The following is a 27,826-nucleotide window of genomic DNA, read 5'->3' as shown; positions in this document are numbered from 1 at the left end:
GTAAAGTTCTTATTAAGTATTTATTAAGAACTTCTTAACCAACACTGCATTTTGTCTATTACCCAATATAAGGATCCATTATAGTAACTACAGGCAGTTGAATTTGAAGTTGAATTTGTATGTAACTCTTTCTGTCCCTGTGACAATTTCTGCTGTAATAGGAACAAGGATTATCAATAAAACTTTATTACAGACACCTTACAGCTGATCATTGCAGCCTGGGACTAAAGCAAAGCTTCCAGGAAGCTTCACCAGAGGTCACAGTGAGCAGAGAGGTCCGTCTGTAACTAGGGGTCATCTGTAAGTCTGGTGTCCTTAAGTCGGAGGCCCTCTGCACAATATAGTTATAATTATACAAAGAAGAAAACCAAGCCTGCACAGTGGAGAAAAACCTCAATAGAGGGGGTACAGAACCTCCATGGAAACTGGCAAGATCTTTCAGTAGTAAAGTTGAAAAAAATGTAGGCAGCACTCCAAAAATCCAAAATTACAAAGGGATTCCAAAGTGGCAATGTTTCGGTGTGAACCACCTTCATCAAGTAATTATTATATATATATATATCTTATATACTCGAGTATAAGCCTAGTTTTTCAGCACAAAAAATGAACTGAAAACCCCAAACTCGGCTTATACTTGAGTAAAAAAAAAAAATAAAAACTCACCTTTCCGGCGGCCCCCGTAGATCCATCTGGTAGCGCGGCAGGTCTGTGCGACGTCAGCCGCAGCAATGGTATTGTTGTACTGCACTACCGGGGGGGGGGATATATACACTGGAGCAGGGCCTGTCAGGCTGCATACACTGGGGCAGGGCCTGTCAGGCTATATACACTGGGGCAGGCTGTGACCAATGCATTTCCCATCCTCGGCTTATACTCGAGTCAATAGGTTTTCCCAGTTTTTTTGTGGCTTATACTCGGGTCGGGTTATACTCGAGTATATACGGTATATATGTATATATATATATATATATATATATATATATATATATATATATATATACGGTATATATATATATATATATATTTATATACCGTATACACTCACCGGCCACTTTATTAGGTACACCATGCTAGTAACGGTTTGGACCCCCTTTTGCCTTCAGAACTGACTCAATTCTTCGTGGCATAGATTCAACAAGGTGCTGGAAGCATTCCTCAGAGATTTTGGTCCATATTGACATGATAGCATCACACAGTTGCCGCAGATTTGTCGGCTGCACATCCATGATGCGAATCTCCCGTTCCACCACATCCCAAAGATGCTCTATTGGATTGAGATCTGGTGACTGTGGAGGCCATTTGAGTACAGTGAACTCATTGTCATGTTCAAGAAACCAGTCTGAGATGATTCCAGCTTTATGACATGGCGCATTATCCTGCTGAAAGTAGCCATCAGATGTTGGGTACATTGTGGTCATAAAGGGATGGAATTGGTCAGCAACAATACTCAGGTAGGCTGTGGCGTTGCAACGATGCTCAATTGGTACCAAGGGGCCCAAAGAGTGCCAAGAAAATATTCCCCACACCATGACACCACCACCACCAGCCTGAACCGTTGATACAAGGCAGGATGGATCCATGCTTTCATGTTGTTGACGCCAAATTCTGACCCTACCATCCGAATGTCGCAGCAGAAATTGAGACTCATCAGACCAGGCAACGTTTTTCCAATCTTCTACTGTCCAATTTCGATGAGCTTGTGCTAATTGTAGCCTCAGTTTCCTGTTCTTAGCTGAAAGGAGTGGCACCCAGTGTGGTCTTCTGCTGCTGTAGCCCATCTGCCTCAAAGTTCGACGTACTGTGCGTTCAGAGATGCTCTTCTGCCTACCTTGGTTGTAACGGGTGGCGATTTGAGTCACTGTTGCCTTTTTATTAGCTCGAACCAATTTGCCCATTCTCCTCTGACCTCTGGCATCAACAAGGCATTTCTGCCCACAGAACTGCCGCTCACTGGATGTTTTTTCTTTTTTGGACCATTCTCTGTAAACCCTAGAGATGGTTGTGCGTGAAAATCCCAGTAGATCAGCAGTTTCTGAAATACTCAGACCAGTCCTTCTGGCACCAACAACCATGCCACGTACAAAGGCACTCAAATCACCTTTCTTCCCCATACTGATGCTCGGTTTGAACTGCAGGAGATTGTCTTGACCATGTCAACATGCCTAAATGCACTGAGTTGCCGCCATGTGATTGGCTGTTAGAAATTAAGTGTTAACGAGCAGTTGGACAGGTGTACCTAATAAAGTGGCCGGTGAGTGTATATATACCGTATATATATATATATATATATATATATATATATATATATGTATATATAGTAATATTATGTGTATAATACAATATGTATAATATAGCATAATGCTTTTTATTATCACTATGTTCTGGCAGTGTTCTCTCCCTTGTCTCGTTATATGTGAGATACAATAAAGAAAACATTACAAAATTTGCAAGGTGTAAGCGCTAGTACAAATAGCCAATGCAGTTTGATTGTTATTGCCACCTGGATGAAGCTGCAAATTACAGAAGAAAGCGTTGCTCTAGACAGTGGTTAATGTTAAACAGGATTCTAACGCTTTAAGTAAAACAATAGCTCTTGATATTAGTTTGCCATCAAGTTAAATGAGCAAACAGTTCTTAATGAATCTGGTCCTTGATTCTTTAGAAGCCTCAACCCTACTTTCTTCAAAGGATGTGGATATTGGCCTATAGTACGGATCATTTAACATGCTTTGCTTACAATGTGAGGAGCAAAAAGATCTTCTCCTTCTTAATTGGATTTTATAATGATGTTCTTGAGTTGAGTGGATAGAATGTGCTTATTAGGCAAGGCTTTAAGTGTTCAGTGAAGTGCCCTGCACCCTCATTACCAATAATCCTCTATTGACCTGTTCTTAACAGTAGTATGTAATTGTAATATTGATATGCTTTCAAGGTGTGCTAGTCACTCATGGCATTGTCTATTTCATGTACAAAGAGAATGTGTAGTATTTTCACAACCTTGCAATATTAGGCAATGACCCTTAAGCAATCGGTCATTGTTTTTAGTTATAGTCCAAGGAAAAGCAATGTGGTGAGTATTATTGAGTCTAAAAAATCCCTAAATGTCTTCTTTTTAATTTGGTCACATTATTCATTTCCCATGGGCAGTTTTAAAGTGTAACTTAACCTTTAGTTTGGCAGAAATCAATAGTCCATTATGTCTACATTAAAGAATGACACTAGTTTTGAGTATAATGTGACATTCATCGGGAGTCTGCAGCCTGTATCTTTAGCTTTCCAGTCCTCCTAAAGCTGCTGTGTGGAGAACTAGCTGCTCTGACTCCCCTCTGCAGAGAGCATCTATGTAAATCTGTGCAAAGTCAGTAGTGGCACTAGCTTTTGTGGGACCAAGCAATGGGAGTGACTCAGTCATCCGGTGGTGCATACAACAACAAGAGTAAAACACCATCCATTGGGGTGCACAGTGAGTAGTAGAAAATCTAGGAAGCTAAGAAGAAAAGATGGTATTCTCTGACATTGGGGTCAATCTTCACTATATTGAGAGGCTTCTAACAATACAGAAAGGTTGCATGCCACAGCTAGCCGACGGGCAGTTTTGCAAAGAAAGTGCATTCTCAAACCTCTGACATCAATCAGAGGCTTGAAAAAGTGCTTTGCATGTGAAAAGGCCGGTCACCTAGCCATGGTGTGCAACCTTCCTGTAATGCTAGTATCCTCTCAATATCGTGAAGATTGATTGGTTAAAGTGAAGATTGACCTCAATGTCAGAGAGTGCGGTCTTTTCTTTTTGGATTACAGCTTTACAATGTGCAATCAGGAATCACATGGTGAATTAACAATAACATAAATAGCTGTTGAGATGTAAGATAAAATGGTTTTCTGGATAATTTTGACCTTAAAGCTTGACTCTTGTTTAGATGTTTTAATTTCTACCTGTGTCCATGTAATAACAATTCTGGAGCAGTTTTTACCGTATATACTCGAGTATAAGCCGACCCGAGTATAAGCCGAGGCCCCTAATTTTACCACAAAAAAATGGGAAAATATATTGACTCGAGTATAAGCCGGGGGTGGGAAATGCATTGGTCACAGCCTCCCCAGTATATAGCCTGCCAGCCCCTGCCCCAGTGTATATAGCCTGCCAGCCCCTGCCCCAGTGTATGTAGCCTGCCAGCCCCTGCCCCAGTGTATATAGCCTGCCAGCCCCTGCCCCAGTGTATATAGCCTGATAGGCCCTGCCCCAGTGTATATAGCCTGCCAGCCCCTGCCCCAGTGTATATAGCCTGTCAGCCCCTGCCCCAGTGTATATAGCCTGCCAGCCCCTGCCCCAGTGTATATAGCCTGATAGGCGGCCCTGCCCCAGTGTATATAACCCCCCCCCCCCCCATTGTGCAGCACAACAATACCATTGCAGCGGATGGATCGCACAGAAGATCTACGGGGGCCGCCGGAAAGGTGAGTTTTGATTTATTTTTTGACTCGAGTATAAGCCGAGTTTGGGTTTTTCAGCACATTTTTTCTGCTGAAAAACTAGGCTTATACTCGAGTATATAAGGTAATTGTATATTATGCCCTTCCTTTGTTATTTTTTGGAATGCTTTCAAAATAATTCTAAGTGTTACCATCTTCCTATTTCCTAATATTCCTGTCTCCTTTGTGGGTTTGGTTCAATGACCAATTAAACTGTCTGATAAAAAAGAATGGTTATAGACATCTTTCTGTCTCTACATTGAAATAAAGCTACATATGTATGTTTAACGCAGAGTTGGCAGTGATAGTTTTTAGCCAAAAGTGATAGCTTTGTTTCACGATGTAGAAAAAGATAGAAGGAAAAGATGCTTTAGTTGTTAGATCTGTTGGGTAAAAGCTAATGTGCTTCCTTTAACTTTACAAAGTCCATAGAGGCTTTTATTTAGGAATTGTTTACAAATATTTTATATTTTTATGTAATTTAGCTCCAAATTCCTTTTTTATTAACTGTAAACTAACCTTGCTTTTTTCCACTGTATTTTAAACTAGTAATCACAAGTGGATACTGAAGAGTATAAGATGAAAATAAACTGCAGATATCCCTCGTAGAGTGGACTTCTTATGCAAGGGCTATGGATAGATTCCAGTCAATGCTGCATTCATGTGTTATGAATGTTTGTATTGCTTTAGACAGTAATCGTCTTTACATTTAGAATGGATTAAAAGTGCTTACAAGAAATATTCCAGTCTTGGTACAGTTTTCTTTGAACTTAATCATGTCTGAAGTTCAATTTATTTACCATTTGTGCCTTGCTTATCTCATTAGAACAACATAATATTGTAAATTATGTAGTATGTTTTCTATGTTATTAGCTCACCAATGATATAAGAGGTCAAGCAAATGCTTGATGAAGTGTTTAACAACTGGTAATGGCTTCTGTCATGCTGTAGAATTAAGGCTACAAAGATGTATTTCTTCAAATTTTAATCATTAATTTCATGGTTTGCCTATATAGAAAGTAAAATATTTGCTAATTTTGTAAAAGTCTTTACCTTTCTACTGATGCCAGCAAAAAACTGTCTAGTCTGACATAAGAATGCATTTTTTTTTGCTCTATTTTCTGCAACATGTATGCCAAAATCATGTCACATTTTTGTTTGTTGAACAAGTTATGAAAGTGTCTAATGCACACAAATTGTAATTCTGCTGTACAGGCGGTCCCCTACTTAAGGACACCCAACTTACAGACAACCCATAGTTACAGACAGACCCATCTGACCTCTGGTGAAGCTTTCTGAATGCTTTGCTATAGTCCCAGACTGCAATGATCAGCTGTAAGGTGTCTGTATTGAAGCTTTATTGATAATCCATGGTCCCATTACAGCAAAAAATGTTTAAACTCCAATTGTCACTGGGGCCAAAAATTTTTTTTGTCTTGATCTACAATTAGAAAATATACAGTTTCGACTTACATACAAATTCAACTTAAGAACAAACCTCCGGACCCTATCTTGTACGTAACCCGGGGACTGTCTGTATTGGAACAGATAGGATAGGTAGGCTAGACACAGACATACCCTTTCTGCGCCCAAGTAAAAACAGAAGCAAAAACAGGACAAAACATTGAAGAATAGTCTACATACGCAGGTCAAAACCAAGAAGTGCAGAAGAAATGCAGTAAAAAAAATCATCAGACAAAAGGATGGTAAGAAAGCAGGCAAAGGATCAAAAAATCCAAAATACTGAAGTCCAGAAAATGCTAGTAAGCTATTAGGAAGTGGGCAGACAAACCTCATACGAGATATCAGAGTTCCAGTCCAGAAAGTGATTGGAACAGGCATCTGTCCACCATAGTTAGCTTATAAAAGATATAAAAGAAAAAAAGAAAAAGAGATTGCTCTCCCATAGAGTAGTTAGTCTGTAACACACAAACAGCCTACATGTGTCCCGGGACCCAAAGGGTGTGTGTTTACCTGATAAAGGCTAGAGATTAACCTGTAGTGAGTAGTAGCAGCACACAGTCATATAGTGCAGACAATGTATCCAGTGAAAAAATGTTTCAAAGAAAAAATATAAATGGACTAATAGGTGCCACAAATATGTAGAAAATGGTTTATTAATTCTTAGTAGCCTTAGTATGCCTAACCCGCTTCTACTGGAGAAGAGGGAGGTCGTCCCTCCAAACGCATTATCCCTTTTTTTTAAGCTACTAAGAATTAATAAACCATTTTCTATATATTTGTGCCGCCTATTAGTCAATTTTTACTTTTTCTATGAAACATCAAAGTTAGCTTAACTGTCTGTAGCCCAGAACAGGAGAGAAATGGGTGTGATGGAAATCATCTAAGACAGCCATTTTTTGAATAAGGTAGAGTTCAGGGTAGTGTGGGACAGAATGCAAAAATACAACTAAGTATAAAATTACAGTCAGCGATGCATCTTGTGCCATACTTCACAGGCAGAGGATGATGCTGAAGCCCATATAGGTGCAGATGTAATGTACAGTATATAGTATATGAAATTTACTGTGTCTGTAAACATGTTCCAGTATTTGAGTACAGGTTTAGTTAAGAGGTATACCTACGGAAAGCATTAATTAAAAAAAACCATTATATTAAAATAAAGGAAAGCTGAATAAAAAAACAGTACAGTTACAGTAGGTCCAAGACAAAACCTTCTATAAATGGTGATATGTTTCACTAAGTAGTGTGCTTTTATAACCACTTTGCTCTGTGTAGTGTTTACCTAATTCATGACTAGGCACAGGCCTCATGATAAATTGTACGTCACCACAATTGTCTCCAGTGGTGGACTGGAGTCAATTGCAGCATGCAAACTGCATGCTGTCCTGAAAGATTATAAATCCAACAGAGCTTGATGGGTAAACCTTTTTCCCAACCATCATCACTCCCACTTTTGGGAAGCAGCAATGGTTGAAGAAATAATCCATTTGTGCATGTCTTTAAGGACATATGAAGAAGAGAAATACAAAAAATTGTTGTTTATGCCTTTTCGGCACTCATAAATGCCACCGATAGCTACCCTGATTTTTAAAATAAACATTCAATTCTAACAACTACTATATATACTAGCGTATAAGCCAAAAATGTGCTGAAAACCCCCACTTTGGCTTATTCGCACCTTCCGACACTCCCCAATGCTCCCTGATGCTCCTCTTCCCTTGTATCAGAGCTGGCAGAGACATGTCCATGTGCTCTGCCCGCCGATGCACACAGTGACGTCATCAGTGTTGACACAGCTGTCAGAAGGGGGGCTGCAAAGAATTTCATTAATGGGACTGCAGAGAATGTTATATTGGGGGGCTGCAGGGCATTTTGTTAGGGGGATTGCAGAGCATTACACTATTTGGGGGACTGCAGGACATTTCATTATTTGGTAGACTGAACAGCATTTTATTAATAAGGGGGCTGCAGGGCATTTCAATGGGGGGTTTGCAGAGCTTTTTATTAATGGGGGACTGCAGAGCATTTCATTAATAGGGGGCTGCAGGGCAATTCATTAATAGGGAGGTTGCAGGGCATTTCATTATTTGGGGGCTGCAGGACATTTCATTATTTGGGAGTTACATCAGGCATTTCACTGCTAAGGGGCTGCAGCAGGGCATTTCATTACTTGGGGAGGCTGTGGCCAATGCATTTCCCACCCTAGGCTTATACTTAAGTCAATACGTTTTCACAGTTATTTGTGGTAAATTTAGGGGCTCTAGCTTATACTCCATATACTATACAATATTTTAAATTTACCTTTGTTTCTATATAGGAATTTTAGTGCATATTGTTTTTTTCTATTGTATTTTGCTAACCTGTAAATAAGGCATACTTGGTTTCCCCCTTCCATCTATTTAGCTCTTTCTGCTGTATGTAGAAATAAGTAGTCCTCTTGGGAAAACTTTAATTGCATCCAGTGAATTTCACAGCAAACAGCATTAAAAGGTAATACATATTCTGGAAGCCTTCTCCCTCCGTATTTTATATTGCTTGCTAAGTATTAGAGTAAATGAAGTTGGTTGAATTTGTGTCAGCAGAAGATGGTGTATAATAACATTTTTCACTTTTTTGACCGTTATAAGTAGACATTGAGTTATGATGATTTACTGAGAAAACCACAAAAAATACTAAGTAAGCCGCAAATGCTGCATGAGCGTAATTGCTGTTTTTTTCCAGTCTCTCATATCTTACTCTCTTACTTTGAAAATGAATTTTATTTCTTAATTCTTCTTTCACAACATTTATTTATTTAAATTGATTGTATCCAGGCTAGAAACCGCCATGCTGTGTAGTAAATCACAGCTTCATGTTGTACGGCTGCAGTCTAGAATGTTCCGTTATGACCTACCTGATAGCTCCAGTCTGAAGAGTACTGCCATAAATGACTCCTGAAAGGGTATAGTTTTTAGGTGCTATCCATCTACAGGCATCGGATGACTAAAGGAAGGCATATGTAATGTCTACTGCACTCTTCTTACTCTCCATATGCAGAACTTCAAGTTATTGTCACTTTAACGTCAGACTTCAATTCAGTGAATCTACATATACTATTTGTTTGGAACTTTTGGAACTGAACCACCAGTAGGGTGTTATGGATCAATGGTCTATGCCCCCCAAAAAACTTATCATAATGCTACTGAAGAAGGGCAGAAGTGACAAATGGAACCAGCCAAGGTGAAAAACGTCAGGAACTTGGACCCAAGATAATTTGCCCTTCCCCTATTTGGAAACATAGAAATGTATCCATGCCACCCATCAGCTGTAATTTAGCTGGACAATTTAAACAGATCCAATTTTTAATGGTCACTACATTGGTGCTGTCATAAATGACCACTGCTTAACCAAAGCAGCATTTGTGATATTTAAGCTATTATTTAGGCAATTCAATGTCCATTTTATAAGTGCTGCTTATATTTTAAAAAAGGAAAAGTTTTGCATTCAGCTAAAAGTTTAGTAAGCGGTATTTTGTGTTCTGTGTTCTGACAATGTGTTGTATATCATGTTCTCTTTCCACATAAATGAACTTCCTCTGCAGGCCTTGTACAAGGATACTCACAAAAGCAATCACTAAGAAGTTAGAAGGAAATGAAATAGGATTACTTTGTTTTCATGGCACATACTATACTACGTGTTCAGAATTTATAGGAACCGGACCAGAGAACCTATTTTCTTTTGGCAATTTGTAGAACTTACCATGTAAAAATTCTAATTAAAATTCATTATATTAAAATAATGAATGGTAAAAGTGCTGAAATACAGTTTATAACAGATGTGAATTATTTGCATGAAAATATAGTGATAGCATAGAAATGGCTTTTTAAGTAGATCCATCTACATGGACTTCCAGCACACAAATAACAAGACCATAGACAACATAGTGACACTTTGAGCTGAGTTTAGCTCTGTTTGCTCCACTTAACTTTACTGCTTACTTCATATAATAAGCAAAAGGGAAAGTTTTCATGAGCCACTGAAGGGCTTGTGAACCTTAAAAAAATACTGTAAATAATGATCACTTTATATAAAGGGTGGGCCATTGATATGGATAAACCTAATTAAAATGGGAATGGTTGGTGATATCAACTTCCTGTTTGTGGCACATTAGCATGTGGGAGGGGCAGACTAGTATGTGGAGGTCGGCCATTTTGTATCTAACTTTTTTTCCACTGGGAAGAGGGTCATGTAACACATCAAACTTGAGAAAAACATGAAAAACAATGGTGTGCTTGGTTTTAATGTTACTTTATTTTTTCATGAGTTATTTACAAGTTGATGACCATTACAAAATGTGTTCAAAGTGCTGCTGTGTTGGATTATCAATGCAACCCTCTTCTACCACTCTTGACACATGGACAGCAACACCGAAGAAAAAATGCTGTTTTTTAGATGCTGCACATCTCGTATCTTCACAGAATAGACAATAGCCTTCAGCTGACCGTAAAAGTTCGAGCATTCCTACATGAAGAGTTCCCTAAAAATGGATTGGTTTTCATTGGCCAGTTGAATGGCCACCAAGGTCTCCCAAATTGAACCCCTTAGACTTTAGTCTTTGGGGTCCTCTGAAGTAAGTTGTCTATGCTGTGAAGATACAAGATGTTCGGCATCTGCAAAATTTGAATACTGGATGTCTGTGCTAACTTTTCTTCTGCTGTGCTGCTTTCAGTGGGTGAAGAGTGGTAGAAGAGGGTTGAATTGACAATCCATCACAATGCGCAGCACTTTGAACACATTTTATAAGTTGTCAGAAAACTTGTAAATAAATCATGAAAGACTAAAGTTATGTTAAAACTAAGAACACCATTTTTTTCTTGTGAAAAATAAGTCAGTAAGTTGATGTGTTACATGACTCTCTTTCCATTGGAAAAAAAAGTAGATCCAAAATGGCAAACTTCAAAATGCCTGTCATGGTCGACACCCATGTTGTAAAGTCCCCCCCTCCCATATACTAATGTGCCACAAACAGCAGGTTGATATTACCAACCATTATTTAGGTGTATTTATATGTAAAATTGAAAAAAAATTAAATAGCCATATAACTGAGGTATTTCCGTAATTGGGAATTTACGTACTCATGGCGACCTGTAGAATAAAAGTAATATATTATTTTTATGGTATGGTGAACGGCTAAAAAAAAAAGGAAAAGAATTTTATCAAAATTTGATTTTCATTTCCTCCATCAACAAAAAGTTAATAAAATCTTATCAAGTAGCTATAGATGCCCAAAAATTATGTACCAGAAAAGTGAATCTCATCTGGCAAAAAAATAAGCCCCTTTATGTCCATATTAATAAAAAGAGAAAAAAATAGAGTCTGTACAAGTTGACAATTGAAATCTGCTCTGAATGGTGCTCATTTCATTCTATGGCTGCCCATGTGCCCAAACAGCAGTTTACGACCACACATGGGGTATCGGCAAATTGGATATCAAACTTTATGGAGCCTTTTTGTCATTTAATCCATTGTGAATGTTGCTTTTGTGCCCATAATAAGTGTATTGCCCTAAAATATTACAATTTGGAGACCCCACCTCCATTTTGTTATCAACACTAAAGGGTAAACAAATTATTTTTCGTACATTGAGGGTGTAATTTTCATAATGGAGTAATCACAGTCAATTGAAAGTTGGTCAGGTCCCTGTAAATATTTGTCAAAAAAATTTAATATTATCAAAATTTTTGAAATAATTTGAAGTACAATGTGTCACAAGAAAACAATCTAAGAATCCCCTGGATATGTTAAAGCGTTCCAAAGCTATAACCACTTTGTGTCACTAGTGACACATAGGGGCAGATTTACTTACCCAGTCTATTCGCGATCCAGCGGCGCGTTCTCTGCACTGGATTCGGTCCGGCCGGGATTCATTAAGGCAGTTCCTCCAACGTTCACCAGGTGGCGCTGCTGCGCTGAAGTTCCCCGGAATGCACTGGAGTACACCGAGCCAGGCTGAGTGAAGGTACGTGCAAGCTCCGCAACACATTTTTTTTTTAAATGCGTCAGTTTTTCCGAATCCGTTGGATTTTCGTTCGGCCACGCCCCCGATTTAAGTCTCGTGCATGCATGGCATAGTGTGAAAAATGGGGCTGTGTCCTTGAGGCCAAAATAGGCAGAGTCCTGAAGGGATTAAAGGGACTCCAGTTTTTGTAGTCACTTTCAGCCTGACATCATTAAGATGTCTTTATCTTGGGCTATATATCAGCTAGACCCCTGCTTCTGGTGTCATTGTAAAGAAGGGTATCTCGTCTTTTAGTATGGATTTAGAAATGCAAGATTTTATTTCTGTGGGCTAATCTACCAATGCAGATACAGTAGTCACTTAATCAAAGAGAAAATGATGACTACTATTTTTAGGTTTACATATAAGATTATCTGCTGTTAAGATAAAATGAGTAACACACTGAACTCCTAAAATACGCCATCCTGTACCGATTGGAAAAACTCCAGACTTCTTGAACATATGCCAAGATGAGTAAACATACAGCTCTGTACGTAAAGAAATGTAAACATAGACTTGTATTAATTAGAATAACATGGAAAAAGAGTTGAAACTACTGTAAAATATTCTTTATCATTGTCATTTGAGATCACAATTGCCTTTTATACTTTCATGCACTGACACTAGAAGTTAATTTCTATACATGTATTTCTTGGATAACTGCCCCAACATAAGACTGAATTTATCTTATTGGCATGAACTTTCTCTCAGATGTTAAAATAAACTTATATTTCCATGTCAAAACAAAACAGGTCATACAAAGATTAATATACATTAACCAAGTACAAGATGTAGAGTTTAAAGCAGGAACATGTTACAAAGCTACAATAAATAAATTCTCTGGGGAAAATTTAAAACATATTTACTACTTAGTGTCAACGTCTAGGTACAGTAAGTTTCTACCATGACAATATTTTGGTGCATTTACATAATGTTTGGCCCAATTTTGGTTATGCCCCTTTGCAATTAAGCCATGCCCCTTAACTTAACCATATAACTGCCAAAATGATCTAAATCCTTTGATAAATCGTTTGCAAAACAGTCAAGTTTTGGGGTCTTTTGGGAAAATTTTTAGTTGTAAACAGATCAATATACCCCTATATGCAAAAACAATTCTTATAATTTTATGTTAATATTAACCCTTTACCGACTTTTGACATAATAGTACTGCATGGCGGAGATGCGTTCCTGCAATATGCAGTACTATTACGTCACACTGAACGGAGTCAGCGAAGTAAAAATGTCTAATTTCAAAAAGTGGTTGAGTTCCTTATATTGTTGTGAAATAGGAAAAGCCAGGTTTTAAGCATTACCTGAAAATGGCCAGCACCAATTAACGGTGCGCTGGCCCTTTAATTCTTCTGAAGCCAAGGAGATGGGAAAATGTGTGCACGGTCGCCAGATGGGAGGTAGGAACGGGGACAGATAAGCGACTGCAGCAGAGTGCTGGGGCTCACGGAGGATCTTGGGTGAGCTCGCGACCCGTGACGTGGGTCCCAGAAGCACCTGTGACACACTTATAGTAATACATGTCAGATTTGAAAAAATGGGCCTTGCCAGGAATGTGAAAAGGGGCTTAGTCGGTAAGGGGTTACAGAAAATCAGTAATTTCTCGTGATATGTTTGTTTAATTAATAATTTTCTTCTGTTCTCTGTATTCAGAGTCATTGAAAGGGTTATTTACTGGTGCTATTCACACTTGGACAGTGTAAGAATGAAAGAGAGGAAAAACAACTAACCAAAACACCCAGTTGGCAATTGTGCAGATACAGGCGGTCCCCTACTTAAGAACACATGACTTACAGATGACCCCTAGTTAAAGACCGACCCCTTTGCCCACTGTGACCCCTGGTGAAGCTCTATGGATGCTTTACTATAGTCCCAGGCTGCAATGATCAGCTGTAAAGTTTTGTAATGAAGCTTTATTGATAGTCTTTGGTCCAATCACAGCAATAAATTTTGAAACTCAACTTATGAACAAACCTATGGAACCTATCTTGTACATAACCTGGGGTTGTCTGTATATATATTTTTTCTGGAAATAAGAAATAAAGATTAAAACAGGGAGGAGACTATCAACACTGTTGCAAAGTAAAACATTGCACATTTAGAGGAGACAGTTTTGTGTCAGTAGGTCTGAAGATGGATGATAAATCTGGGATAGATTGTCTATTTGTAATTTGTGTCATCTATTAGTTTTCTATTTCATGCCAAAAGTTTTGGAAAATTTAAGAAATGTGGCTCATTGAAGAGTTCCTGGCACAAACTACAACAGTTTAATAAATCCCCCAGTTTTAAGAAAAGATTCTCAAATTATTTACTTAATAAGAATTATCAAGAATTATTGACTTAAACAGGTCACCTTATCTTTAAATACTGATATTTGAGTTTTTTGTAATAGGTTTTGTAGCACACTGCAGTGTGACTAGATTCAGGTTAAAGACTGCTAGCTAATGTCTGGCTCGTTCAACACTATTGGTTTGTTCATTATACAAACATGTTTACCTTCTGTGTCAACCATACTTTGTCATGGATTGTAAGATCTTGTGAGCATGATCCTCATTTTTATTACTTCATCTGCCGAAACATAGCTGCAATGGGTGAAAAAAGACATCACTATTTTGCTATATTTTTTGGAATACTGCTCTAAAATTTCCTGGTAGATGGCTGTGCTGATGTTGTTCTTGATAAAACACAGTGGACCTAGACCAGCAGATGATATGTCTCCCCAAACTATCACTGATTGTGGAAACTTCACAGTAGACTTCAAAGCAGTTTGGAGATAAGTGGAGAGGTATAATCTAAACTTCTGGAGGTCTAGTTTGAAGTTTACATAATCTGTGATGGTTTGGGGAGCCATGTCATCTGATGGTCTAGGTCCACTGTGTTTTATCAAGACCAAAGTCAGAGAAGCCATCTACCAGGAATCTTTATAGCACTTCATGCTCTTTAGTGATGAAATTTTCATTTCCCAGCTGGACTGGAAACCGGTCCCCACTGCCTGACTAATAACTACAGTATCACTGTGCTTGATTGACCAACAAACTCGCCTGACCTTAACCCCATGAAGAATTTATTGGGTATTGTTAATAGGAAGATGAAAGGCACCAGACCCAACAATGCAGACCAGCGGAAGGCTGCTATCAAAGCACCCTGGAGTTCCATAATATCCCTGTAGTGCCATCAGCTGATCCCTTCCATGCCATGCCACATTGATGCTGTCACATATTTAAGATCTTATCACCATTGATACGTAACTAGTATTCAAGTCTTGATTAATTCTAATGACCATGGCCTAAAACACCAACAATAGGAAACTTAAAAAGGGAGCCAGTGGATGCTGTAAGCAGGTGAACAATGCGCTTGGCTACATGACCGCAAAGTGAGAACATGACCCAGTTGCAGTTCCCACAAAGTCAGATTCATGATTTGTGATGTCAGTTCTTCAACTTTTTTTGGTGCCTCTTTAACATGAATCATGTGACACATTTCTGTCAGACTTTGCATGTTTAATGTGGTGCACTATCTATCTGTGCACTGGAACGCCCATCTACAAAATTTGTGATGCTTGAAGAATAATGCAGCTTCAACACAAAAGGGTCGTGTGCAACACATATATGGCACAGACACTTCTTAAATACATGTGCAAGCAGTTTGCAGATGAAAAGTCCCACAGAAAACTGGCATAAGGAGCTTGGTAAATATGTCGCAATGACTTTTGGGATTTCCTTAGCTGTAAGCTATAATCATCAACATTAATATAAATAAACACTTGAAAAAGTTCACTCTGTAATGACTCTATAACATATGACTTTTACTTTTTTAACTGAATTACTGAAAAAAAATACTTTTTTTCTGATATTCTAATTTATTGAGAAGCACTTGTATGAAGAGAACTCATAGGCTAAACTCTCTTCACACATTCCTTCTGTTTCCTGCATAATGTATCAAACATGCATCTCTGACACGCGTGGTCAGTGCTGTTCATCATCAGCGGCCATGACATCTGGGAAACTTCACAGCCTTTCATTTGTTATAGTTTCTGTGTGATAGTAGCAATCAGACTCTATAGAGTTCACTTGACCTAGGGCAGTGATGGCGAACCTTTTAGGGACTGAGTGCCGAAACTACAAGCAAATGCCACATATTTTTCTTACAAAGTTCCAAATGCCAATTTAAAGTAACACACAGGTTTCAAACATATTGGCGTCTTGAGTATACCAATACAGTAGCAAGAAGGATACATTCAGACTATTATTGTAGTTTCCCTCTAAGGTCCCCTTAACAGGATGAATGACATGTCCGGAGAAGGGTCTACAATGATAATCCAGCTCTGTCCACACCTCATGCATTTCAAATCAATGATCCCCATATTAGTAAATAGTATCTGAATAGTCATTTTTTGCCATTTTGCAACACATAAAAGTTTTAATAAAAACTGATCAAAAGGTCATACAGTCCCCAAATTGGTAGCAATGAAAATGTCAGCTTGTCACAGAAAAAAGACACCTTACACAGGTCTATACACTAAAGTTGTAAGAATATGGTAAAACAATGACATTTTTGTGGAAAAGATCCTAATTTTTTAAATGTATTAAAACATAAGAAAACCTATATAAACTTGGTATCTCAGTGATTGTACTAACCCCAAGAATAAACATTAGGTGTCATTTAGAGTACACAGTGAAAGCTGTAAAAACAGAGCCCACAAGAAAAGTGCAAATACATTTCCTTGTCAATTTCCCTAGATTTGGAGTTTGTCCAGCTTCCCAGTAGACAGCATGGACATTAAATACCGTCACAAGAAACTACAATTTGTTATGGATAAAAAACCCTTAAACATCTCTGTTCATAGGAAAATAAAAAAAATTGTATTGTGGGAGTGAAAAATGCTAACCCAAAAATCTAAAGTGGGATGTGTCCTTAAGATATAAAAATACAAATTTTGTGTTATAGTATTATTTCATTTTTAATACCACTGCCTGTATGCTCTTTAATAATAATATGTGGTGCTGTGTAATAAAATATTGCAGTCATATGCACTTGAACTCAGAAAAAACAGAAAAATACATTAAGACAATGTAGAAAAAAGTGCATCGAATATCTCTGAGCAATGAATGAATTTCTGTTTGTTGTTTGCAGGTATGGGAAAATTGTATCGACTAAGGCAATCCTGGACAAAAACACAAATCAATGCAAAGGTATGTAAAAGGATTTCTTTGAAAGCGCTGGGTTCCTACTACTTGAATGAACAACAATCTGTTCCGGATTAAGTTGTGCTGATTATAGAAATGTAAAACTGTTCAGCATGTTATATCTCCAGGGTTTAGCAGGGTATTTCTTGGCATGTGACCAATGTGCTTTGCATAGAAAGCTCTACGGCTTTTTGCATGTGAGTTTTATTTTTTCCTGTACTTTTGCTTCGGGGTAGGTATTGGATACAAGTGGTAAACTGGATTTTTTTTGCAGTTTAGATGCTCTATATGTATATATTGTATTTGTATCAAATTGCTTTCCTTTTTATCGGTGGGAAAGGTTGTGTGGGGCTTCCCCATTTACTTCCTGTCTGTACTACTTCACTAAAGAAACATCAGCTTTATTGTAAACATTTTGAGATTATACCTCAAATAATAACACACATCTTGTGGCAAAAGTGCAGGAGTGAAGCTGATACAGTGATTTGTGTTTACAGTTGTTTTTAGTCTGTTAGTCTATTATGAAGTAGCACTATGGAATGAAAAGCAGAACCAGCACTACTGAAGGCTCTATGGACCCTGCAGTCATTTGTTGGGGCTAATCAGACCAAGTACAGATCCAAGTATAGACATTTGCCCCCACAGGGGGTAATTTTCCCTGTGGCTGTGGCTCCTATAGGTGCCCCAATTACTGTGAAAAACATGTAAATAAAAACTATGAAAATCTCCTCCAATGGTCTTTTACTACCTCATGGGGGGCAGGTAAAATAAAAAACACACACATAAAATATTAATAAAATTATTAAGCAAACATGAATATTAATCATAAAAATTTTAAAAATCCCATTTAAAAAATGTTGCTAATTTTTCAAACACCAATAGTAATAATGTCTTTTCATACAACCTTACTATATTTTACATAACATTACATATATTAATTTGCTGTCATAGTAAGACTTCACAGAATAAAAAACTAAACTTTTAAAAAGAATCCTGCAAACAGCAGTTTACAATCTATAAGGGCGTAGAGTACATGCATGAGGAAAAAGCGTTTGTTATGTGGCCGGACCATCTATTATACTGAATAGAAAAGTACACATAGTTAGATGATCCAACCAAAAGATACTATCCGTCTCTGTACTGTACATACCTCCTCAGAGTTCATGTGAAGTGTAGAAGGTAGTTAGCAATGTAAAATGCATAATAATTAAAATGTTCGTTTAGTTATCAAAAACAAGTAACACGCATAAGTACATTATCCCATCACAAAATATAAAACACCCCTTATAACAGTGCATCATGTCTTTTCTGAATCCTGTCTTCCACCACAGGAAAAATAAGATATGTAGGTTTTTAATCTGAAAACATTATTTCATAGTTTGAAAGGGCTACCTAAAATAACCTCGGTATAAGGAGAAATATCATTTCCAGCACTGACCTTTGTTTTGCAGAGAGCATTTTGCATTGTACATATAAATTTGATATAATAAAATGTGAGGCGTAGGAATAGATTGCATGGTGTTGTTCCAGATGCATACAGTAATAGGTGGAGTGCTTGATCTGGCGGCAGTTCCTAAGTTACTTTCATATCTTTGGGCGCTGACAGAATGAATAATCTATGCCTACTGGATAGGGAATAGAAGGAAGTTAAAATGCCAAACATATAGGCACATTTCAGTGAATGTGAATTACTATCATCTACATCTGTCCCCACTGACTGGTTAATTATGTGCATGCAGGTTTACTTGCAGTTGAATGAATACTTATTGCCATCTATATTCCATCCTGATCTTCCATTGTGTATCATAAAGCAAACGGAGCAGCCGGAGAATCATTATATTTGTCAAACAAAATATGCTGCAAGTATCATATATTTACTGTTCAATCTTCAGGTCTGGGTCATCCATCCATGTCGAAGTGCCTCTGTGAGCCTTGCTGAATAATGGAACCTGGTTTGTTTGCAGAATGGTCAGCTTGAAGCTTTCAACTTAAAAACAGGAAGAAAAACAGCGTTTTTTTTAAAAAGTGCTGTCCGCTACAGTTATTTTTCCAACTGTATGAATGTAAAGATGTAGAACCGGTTAATATGTCTAGATGATTTATTAGTTAGACATGATAACTTAGTTTGTAGTGTTAGGTGATGTATGGGACAACCCCTTAGGGGAGTTAATTAAATAAGTTAACGCACCTTAGGTCATGTGAACCAATGCTACATCTATATACTGTATAAAATTTGATTTGACTACTTACCCATTCAATTTGCAGATTTTAACACTTTTTATAAAGCCAGCAACCAGTTACATCAGCACTCAATTTTTTTTTCAGTGCTGCCTGAGTCTTAGCACTAGTAGTATGGAAAGTTGCTTTGAGTAATAAAGTTCGTAAGTCTAGCAGCTTCCCGTAAAGGGGTTTTATGCTACTGGGAACCATGTTTCACTGATGCCATTTTACCATACATTAAATCTTTTCTGCCTGGCCATATTGCCTCTGTTCTTCCTTCCCAAATCCATTGCCTGCATGCCAATATGACCAAACTACACCTGCTTGACCTTGACTTTGTCCATGATTGTCCCTTCAGTTCTGTGCACCTGCATTACTTGACCCATTTGGTTCAGCTTCAACAGAGCACATATTATTCCTAGAGTTAATGACTTAGAGATGAAAAGGTTCAACTCACACAACAACCTAGTCATATCCAATCAGTGGGTCAGGGAGTCTTCACTGTAACCAATAGGAGGAGATGCTTTACTTTAAACGCATTGTCTACAAGTCCAGGATCAACTTTTGTTTACCATGGGCCCTAAGGATGCATGAATAAAAAAGTGCATGCTTATCCAGTGTCAGACTGGGATATAATGAGCCTACCAGAGCTAATGATCTTGAGGGCCCAGTTCCTGAGGAAGTTCCGGTTCGGTTGAATTTGTCCAAACTCAAACTTAAAAAATTGTGCTTGGTGCCCGAACCTCCACTGTTCGCAGGTGTTACCACTGTAAATGACGCTAATGGCAACCATTTTCAGAGGGATCCCTGCTCCCCGTGACATCATTGGCAGTGCCAATTCTTCCACAAAATGGTGGCACACCACAATGATTTAAGTGTCATAGACATTTAAGTAGTTAACACCAGGGATCGGTGCCAACATGGATCACAGTTTTTACTGATGGGGAAGTTGAGCTAAACACATATCCAAACCTCAACTTCTGAATAAAGTTCTGGTTCAGATTCATGGACCTGAAACCACAGTAGCAACCTAAACTTTAGAAATAAGATCCGCATAACCATAGCCAAGAATACAGTCATTATACTTAAAATCAGCTTAGGTAAAAACTTTCGAGCTGCTACATAAAGCTAAATAAAATGGGTTTTTTTGGACATGTATCTATAAATGCAACTTTTTACAAGCCTTTTTGCAGTTTCTAGAGTTGTACTTTTACAATACGCTGTATAACTGTTTTATTTCTTGTTTGCTGTATTAGATGAATCAATACTGTAGTCTAGTCAGGGAATTCAGATAATTTTATGTCTGGGCTATCCGTGAAGATTCTTTTACAGTCTGCAATCTGTCAGATACATACTTTGCACTAATTCACTTATCTGGGCTTCTACCAAACTCTTGATAACTTTTCCAGTCATCCTAGAAAGTAAAGATCTCAGTGAAGCTTCTGTAATTCTGTAGTCTTAGAACATATTTCAGTGTCTCTCTGCTCAGCTCCCTGGCTGAGGTGGCTCCCTGAATGACAAAGTTACAACAGTCTCGCCCAGGGCCGTAAATATTGATTTCAAATTACCCTCACATCTTTCATGTTAAAGTATTGGCTAAATCATTGCAAAATAAGATATTTTACTCGAATTCCCTTGCAGACAGTGTTCACTGAAATATGATTTGGGAAGTAAAACAATTCCCATGGAGTCCTATACGGTAGTTCATATTCTTATGTGAGGGAATATTACTCAACCATTTTGTGTTAATAAAACTACACTCGGCACAGGAATTTTACATTACAACCGAGAAGTCCTCTTCTCACAACATGCTTTATGGAAGAAATAAAATGTATTTGCCCTCAGGTCTGAATGAAAACAGATATTTTGATTTCTTTTGTATCCTGACTGTCACACACTGTCTGCTGCTAGATTTAACTATTTTTAAAATAATGTGTAAAGATGCATCAAAGCTGATGAGGCGACTTTCCAGTCAATTATTTTGGAATGGCTGTAGTTGTTGACAAATATCCTCATTTTACCACTAATAACACCCTAATCATAAGTTTGTAACATGACAGGATTGATATTGATGATGTATCTTTTCATAAGCGATAATCATTATTCTGACTAGTCGAGAGCCAGTATCATCATTTACAATGGGGCTCATTTACTAAGGGTCCGCAGATCGCACTATCGTCGGATATTCCAACGGTTTCCGTTTCGATCCACATTTAGGGTTTTATGGCGCACGCGATCATATTGTGTCCCAATCGCGCCGGCTTTCATGCGAAACAAATTGGGGGTGGGGCATCAGATGTTGCGACGGATGCGGACAAAGCATGGAATTTAACTTTAAATTTGTGTCGCAAGATCAGGCACTTACATACACCGGGAAGAAGAAGGTGAACTCCGGCGGACCTGATCGGGGAAGCGACAGATGCAGGATATCGAGCACGCGCTCATAGTGAATCGTGGCAGCTGTGCATTCTTACCGGGGAACACACCTTGAGGATCGTGCCCCAATGTGTCTCTGCTTTTTATATATAGTTTTGCGGCTATAAAATAAATACACAAAATTAAAATACTGATAACTAAATTGTACAGCATTTTGATACACTAGGATATTTTATATAAACTCCATCTCCTTCACATTTGCTGTTGCAGGAAATTTAATATTGGAATAGATAAACTCACAACATACAGTATACTTGATATGGATAAAAAAGTAGAAAGGGCTATTCAACTACTGTATTTTTTCGATTATAATGCACACATTTTAGCAAGAAAAAGTCTTACTAAAAAGTGCCTGCGTCTTATAAACAAAGGTTAGGAGGAACAAGCACTTCTAGACCCAGTTGACTGCTGTCTTGGACATCAGGTGAAACCCTGACAGAGCACTTCACCCAATCTCTTAAAGAGCAGAGCCTTCTCCTGGTTTGCTAGACATGCATAAAGAAGGACAAGAACCTAGAGTGATGTCAGAAGCATGTGACCATATGCTTCATCACTGTAAGGTCCGTAAACCCTTCCATGCTGCCGTTTGGGACACTGTTCCAAGGATGGGAGGAAAAGTTTTCCATACTGAGGCTGTTGGCATGCATGCAGTTCTGAAAGGGCATAAATTGTTACCAGATACCTCAACCATCAATTCCTAGTTTTTTAATAAGGAAAATGTTAACTGCCAGATCCTTTACCCCATCTTCTTCTGTTGACCTTCTTTATTGTTATTTGTATGTCCTGACTGCTGTGATAAGCTTATAATATGAAATGTTTGATGATGAAGACAGACATAAAGCTAACTTAAATGGACTTCGAGCCAGAGACCCCGAGACATTGACAATGGTGTTAATATATTGTCCAATCAGCCCCACATAGCAATCCTCTATATCCTTCCACCTTTCTTTCTCTAACTATCCTTCACTCAAATAGCTAACATTATGCAGATTATTTAGCATTGAGTAGCATGTGGAAGGTATCTAATCGGTAGAAACAGATATAACTGAAATTGTCTATTGATTAGGTTTGTCTACAGATAACATTTGCACATGTAACCCTAAGTCTAGAGCACTTGCAATATCTGATCTTTATACTCTCATCTATACATCAAACAGCACATTGAAGTTATAAATAACCATCCATTGTAAACCAAAGCAATAGATATCACATAATCAAATAATATCAAATAATGTAAAATATATGCATACACTGATTTTCATTGGGCTTAGCAGTTTAATATATTTGGAGAGTTCTTTATATATATATATATATATATATATATATATATATACACACAAATAGAAAGTCCAGGCAGCACACGTTGCAATTAAACAGCTGTGGGTGCAGGCTACATGGAGCCGGGTCAAAGCTCCTCCATAAATAAAAAATAGAAAATAAGCAGCACTCCAGGTGCCCAAGTTGAAGAAAGAAGTGGTCCTTTTTATTTCATGTGCAGCAGTAGCGACGTTAGATATATATACTCCAGTATGAGCCGACACGAGTATAAGCCGAGGCACTTAATTTTAACACAAAAAGCTGGGAAAACCTGTTGACTCAAGTATAAGCTGAGGGTGGGAAATGCATTGGTCACAGCCTCCACAATATATATCCATCATCCCCTTAGTATAAAGCCAGAAGCCCCCAGCGCCTGCCCCCTTGTATATAGCCAGAAGCCCCCCTGCCCAAAGTATATATCTAGCAGCCCCCTTGTATATAGCCAGCCAGTGCACCCTAGCATACAGCCAGTGCCTACCCTCCGCCATTGCCATTAACAAAATGCTCATACCAGGGACACCAGACTAGACATGGAATGAAATACAAAAGGAGTAACTGGGAAGGATGGAGGACCTTGTTCTTTAAATCCAGGAGGGGGGCAAGTGACTATACCTAAGCAACTCTAATTCAAAGTGGTGGTGGACCAATACGAGTCCCAGGGAGTCCTTAAATTGGATTTAACAACCTTATTCTGCAGCACTGTTTCCATAGTATGAAGCTCTTATATTGTGCACTGTTGATCATAGACTCTGTACAATAGATGTTATAATTAAAACATATAGTACCCAACTTGAAAGTCAAATGCAGTTTGATACTGGTTCTGTAAACCATGCCCACTGACATTCAGGTGTGTGCCCCCTCTGGCAGGATCTGCTCTTTTTTGCTTCTTGTGCCCTAGTTAAAAATAAAGGCTTTTAAAATTATGCAAATTAGCCTGAAGGGCTCCAGGCTCAATTGGTGTTAATGAAGCCTGGAGCCCCTCAGACTGATTTGTATTATTTTTAAAACTTTTTTTTTTTCTTAAAAGAATAATAATTCATCCTGGTGGTAGATGTCCTTTAAAGCAGCAGTATTAAAGCTTTTAGTCATTTCCAGAGGAGCTACCTCTGATACACAACATTTTTAATTTGCAATACTCTACCTCTTATATCTCTCATCTTGTTTTAATGTTTGTTCTTTTGTCAAAGGATATTGAATTGCATTATCATTCTTGGGTCTGCATAAATCAGATGTTTCATTGCATGCCATTGTGGTCAGTGCAATGTAAAATGAGCTGGATAATACTGGAAATAGGATGACAGGACAGATAGTAATGACCACAAGAACATTTCTACTGGGTTAGTGAGGATAGCAGGAAATGACAATGACCTTTGTAATCCTGTTTGTTTCCCAAAGCTAGGCTGAATGGTAATTGGAATCACCCCAAACAACACATATTATATTCAATTATTATTCATTCACAGCCATTAAAAAGACAGAAGGCAGATAAGAATTCAGGAAACACAGCATTTCATAGCATTCATTTAGGCTAAATTGCCACCTTTTTGTAGAAAATACAGTTTGAAGTGATATGCAAATCAGCTACTTGGTGTCCATCTGGCCCATAACTTCTGTTTTGGGGAAAATATTATATGAGGGGTTTGTTAGCTATCCTGGAGTATCTTACTGTACATAACTTCATGACATGGGTTCATGAGGGATTGGTCCTGTCAGACTAATCTGACCGGCTTTTACGAGGAGAAAAGTTGTAGTCTGGACCTGGGGGAGGCTGTGGATGTTGTGTATCTGGACTTTGCCAAGGCATTTGATACAATGCCACGGTTGGTACATAAAATGAGACTCCTGGGACTAGGGAGAAAATTAAGGGGTATCATTGATGGCACATTCTCAAACTGGGTTGAAGTTACCAGTGGAGTGCCACAGAGGTCAGTATTGGGGCCACTTTTTTATATTTACATCAATGACCTTATTGAGGGTTTACACAGTCAAGTTTCAATATTTTCATATGATACTAAGCAATGTAAAATAATAAATACAGAGGACAGTATGCAGGAAGCTGCATGAATGGGAAGAGACATTGTTGATGAGGTTTAATAAAAATAAATGTATAGTTATGCACTTGGGCCATGGAAACAAAAAGTACAATTATGTTCCAAACAGTAAAATACTTAGGTAAAACTGCAGCTGAAAAAGACATGAGGGTATTGGTGGATGGTAAACTTAATTTTATGACAGATTACATAAATAAACAGCTGTATGGTGTACAAATAACTGAACCGGCAGTACAAGAATCTCTCAAAATATTTTTTTATACCTAGGGCTGTGTGTGCCAGGACAATGGGGCATCCTCTACATCTAGAAGAGAGATGGTTCTATCATTGCCAAAGACAGGGATTCTATACTGTAAGAGCAGTGAGACTATGGAACTCTCTGCCGCTGAAGGTTGTTATGGCAAATTCTTTTTACATTTTCAAGAGTGGCCTGAATGCCTTTCTGGAGAGTAAATATCATGTGTTATGTGGAAAAAACATATTTTTAATTCTTAAATGTTGAACTTGATGGACCTACGTCTTTTTCCAACCCTATATACTATGATAATATTCCGTCTTGGAATCCTGTGCTAGTTGTTGCTGGGTATATTTACCCTTTTTGGTAGGAAACTCTATTTAAGGCTTTTTAGGTATAATTTTAATTTCAGATGTATTTTACTATGAACAGGAGGATTTTAGTTTAGTTTCCTATTTCCTCTTCTGTCTTCTCCTTTTGTTGTCTCTACATCCTTTGAAGGCACACAGTTGTAATTCTAAATTTGCATAGTTGTACTTTTAAATGCACATGACATTATTTTGCCTTTTATACAAGTAAAAGCAATTAACTATGCATATAAAACAGAAAAATTAAATAAGATTCATATTAGCATCATTAGCATATTGCAACTAGCAGACAAGGAAAGTTTTAATTAGTTAAGGAGGTGGCCCCAAAGTGTTAGCAAGTAATTTATACAACATGAGGAATTAAAACATAAAACATTTTTGCAAAATAATGGTATTGTGCTTGAAAATTTACACATGTTGTTCATGTACATAGGCTTGTGCTTGTTACAATATAAAGGCAAAATGATCTATTTTCATAATTGAGTATTGCTGATACACTGAGTATACATATACTCTGGGTGCTGAAGATGTTTTCCGGGGGAAAATATTGATTACATATCCATAGAATAGATCTTTAATATCAGATAGGGCTTTAATATTAGTGATTGAATCATCAGAGATTCAATGTAACTGAAGCTTTTCAGAATTTCTCCAAAGATTTGCTAAGGGTCTGAAATTATTCAGTTCAAAACAATATTGCTCCAATTGTCCTGGAAATTGGTATAAATCACATAGTCCTCTTAAAAACTGATTTTTTATGAAAAACTTTTCATTCATTTGTAGCATCTTTTTTCTCTTTGCCATTGCCATTTTAAGAGATGCACCAGATGCAAATCAGAAAAGATCAGCTTTGATTTGATTCATTAAAAATCACAGATTCATACGGTTCAACAAATAGATTGGCACATCTCTATTTAAGCAAAGATAATTGGTGAAGTTACAAGACATCCAATGATGGATCAATGCTATATATTTTAAACCGTCATTTAAGTTATTTTTTTATTTTGTGGGGGTGGGGGAGTGTTGTGATCATTTTCATAATACATCATTATCATACATCATTCAGAAATTTTGCTTAGTTTGTAAATAAACAGAAAGCAGTATGTCCCTTAGCTACAGCAGATCTGCCTACAAAATCTGCCCCTCTCTCTTCTCCTCTTTGTTACACAGCTGTGAGTTTCAACCCTTTCTGCTCTCTCCCAATAATTTTCAAAAATCATGCTCCCTTCTCCCAGCTGTTTAACCAAACATAGGGATATTAGATTTGAGCTGTACATGCTGGAATACAGATATCAATGGAAGGGAGTAACTTGTTTCTTTTACAAACTAAGCAAAATGTGTTAATAAAGTATTTCAGAAAAATGTTCACCATATTCACCTGCTCACAATATAAAAAAATAAAAATGGCAATTACACTTTAAAGGATTGGATAGCAAAGACATATTCACATTCCAGGTCTTGGTGCCTCAATCCCCTTTTTGGCCAGGGTTCCATAGCAGATGCATCTGAACTTAAGTAACCATAGCTCTCATAGCTCTCATGATAAAAAGTCAATGCTTTAAATGCAAGAATAACATTCTACAAACATATTTATACAACATAAAGAATAGTAAAGAGTTTTGGAAGATCTTTGTTCTTTCAGAGCTGGTTGTCCAACATAGCCCGCACATCTCAGGTTATGTTAAACCAAGAGGAGATAAAAAGAAAAACATTTCTGTATAAGGAAAAGAATTCCTGGTAGATTATATGGGGAAGCAAAAAACTGAAAGCATAAAGAAAAGAGGAGAAGATGAGGGACAAAGTCAGGTAAATGTGTATTATACAAGCAAAGGGAGCAACAAAGGGGGGCCTCCCTGCAAGGGAAATAACCCTGAGAAAAAGTGAGGTTGAGATGTATCAATATCTACTGTGTGTGTGGCTCTTCTTTAAATAGACATCAATGTTCCTGCAGATATAAAACACACATATCATGTCAGTCTCTCTCCCTGCAGTATTGCTTTGCAGTATTGTATTTCTTTAGCGCTGCTATTACA

The 27,826-nt window shown here is 37.8% G+C and overlaps 1 protein-coding gene across 2 annotated transcripts in view; it reads left to right on the top strand.

Annotated features, from left to right (window-relative positions):
* Positions 1 to 27,826, top strand: part of RBMS3 (RNA binding motif single stranded interacting protein 3) — a 450,602-nt gene that overhangs the window by 154,024 nt on the left and 268,752 nt on the right. For both annotated transcript variants that reach the window (XM_072153580.1, XM_072153581.1), the window contains exon 3: positions 17,114 to 17,172. In XM_072153580.1, the coding sequence (XP_072009681.1) occupies positions 17,114 to 17,172 (59 nt within the window). The remainder of the gene's footprint in view (positions 1 to 17,113; positions 17,173 to 27,826) is intronic.

The sequence above is a fragment of the Engystomops pustulosus genome, chromosome 5 (genome assembly GCF_040894005.1).
Source record: "Engystomops pustulosus chromosome 5, aEngPut4.maternal, whole genome shotgun sequence".
Lineage (NCBI taxonomy): Eukaryota > Metazoa > Chordata > Amphibia > Anura > Leptodactylidae > Engystomops > Engystomops pustulosus.
The sequence above is the reverse complement of the archived record's forward strand: the minus strand, read 5'-3'. Positions and strand labels throughout refer to the sequence as shown.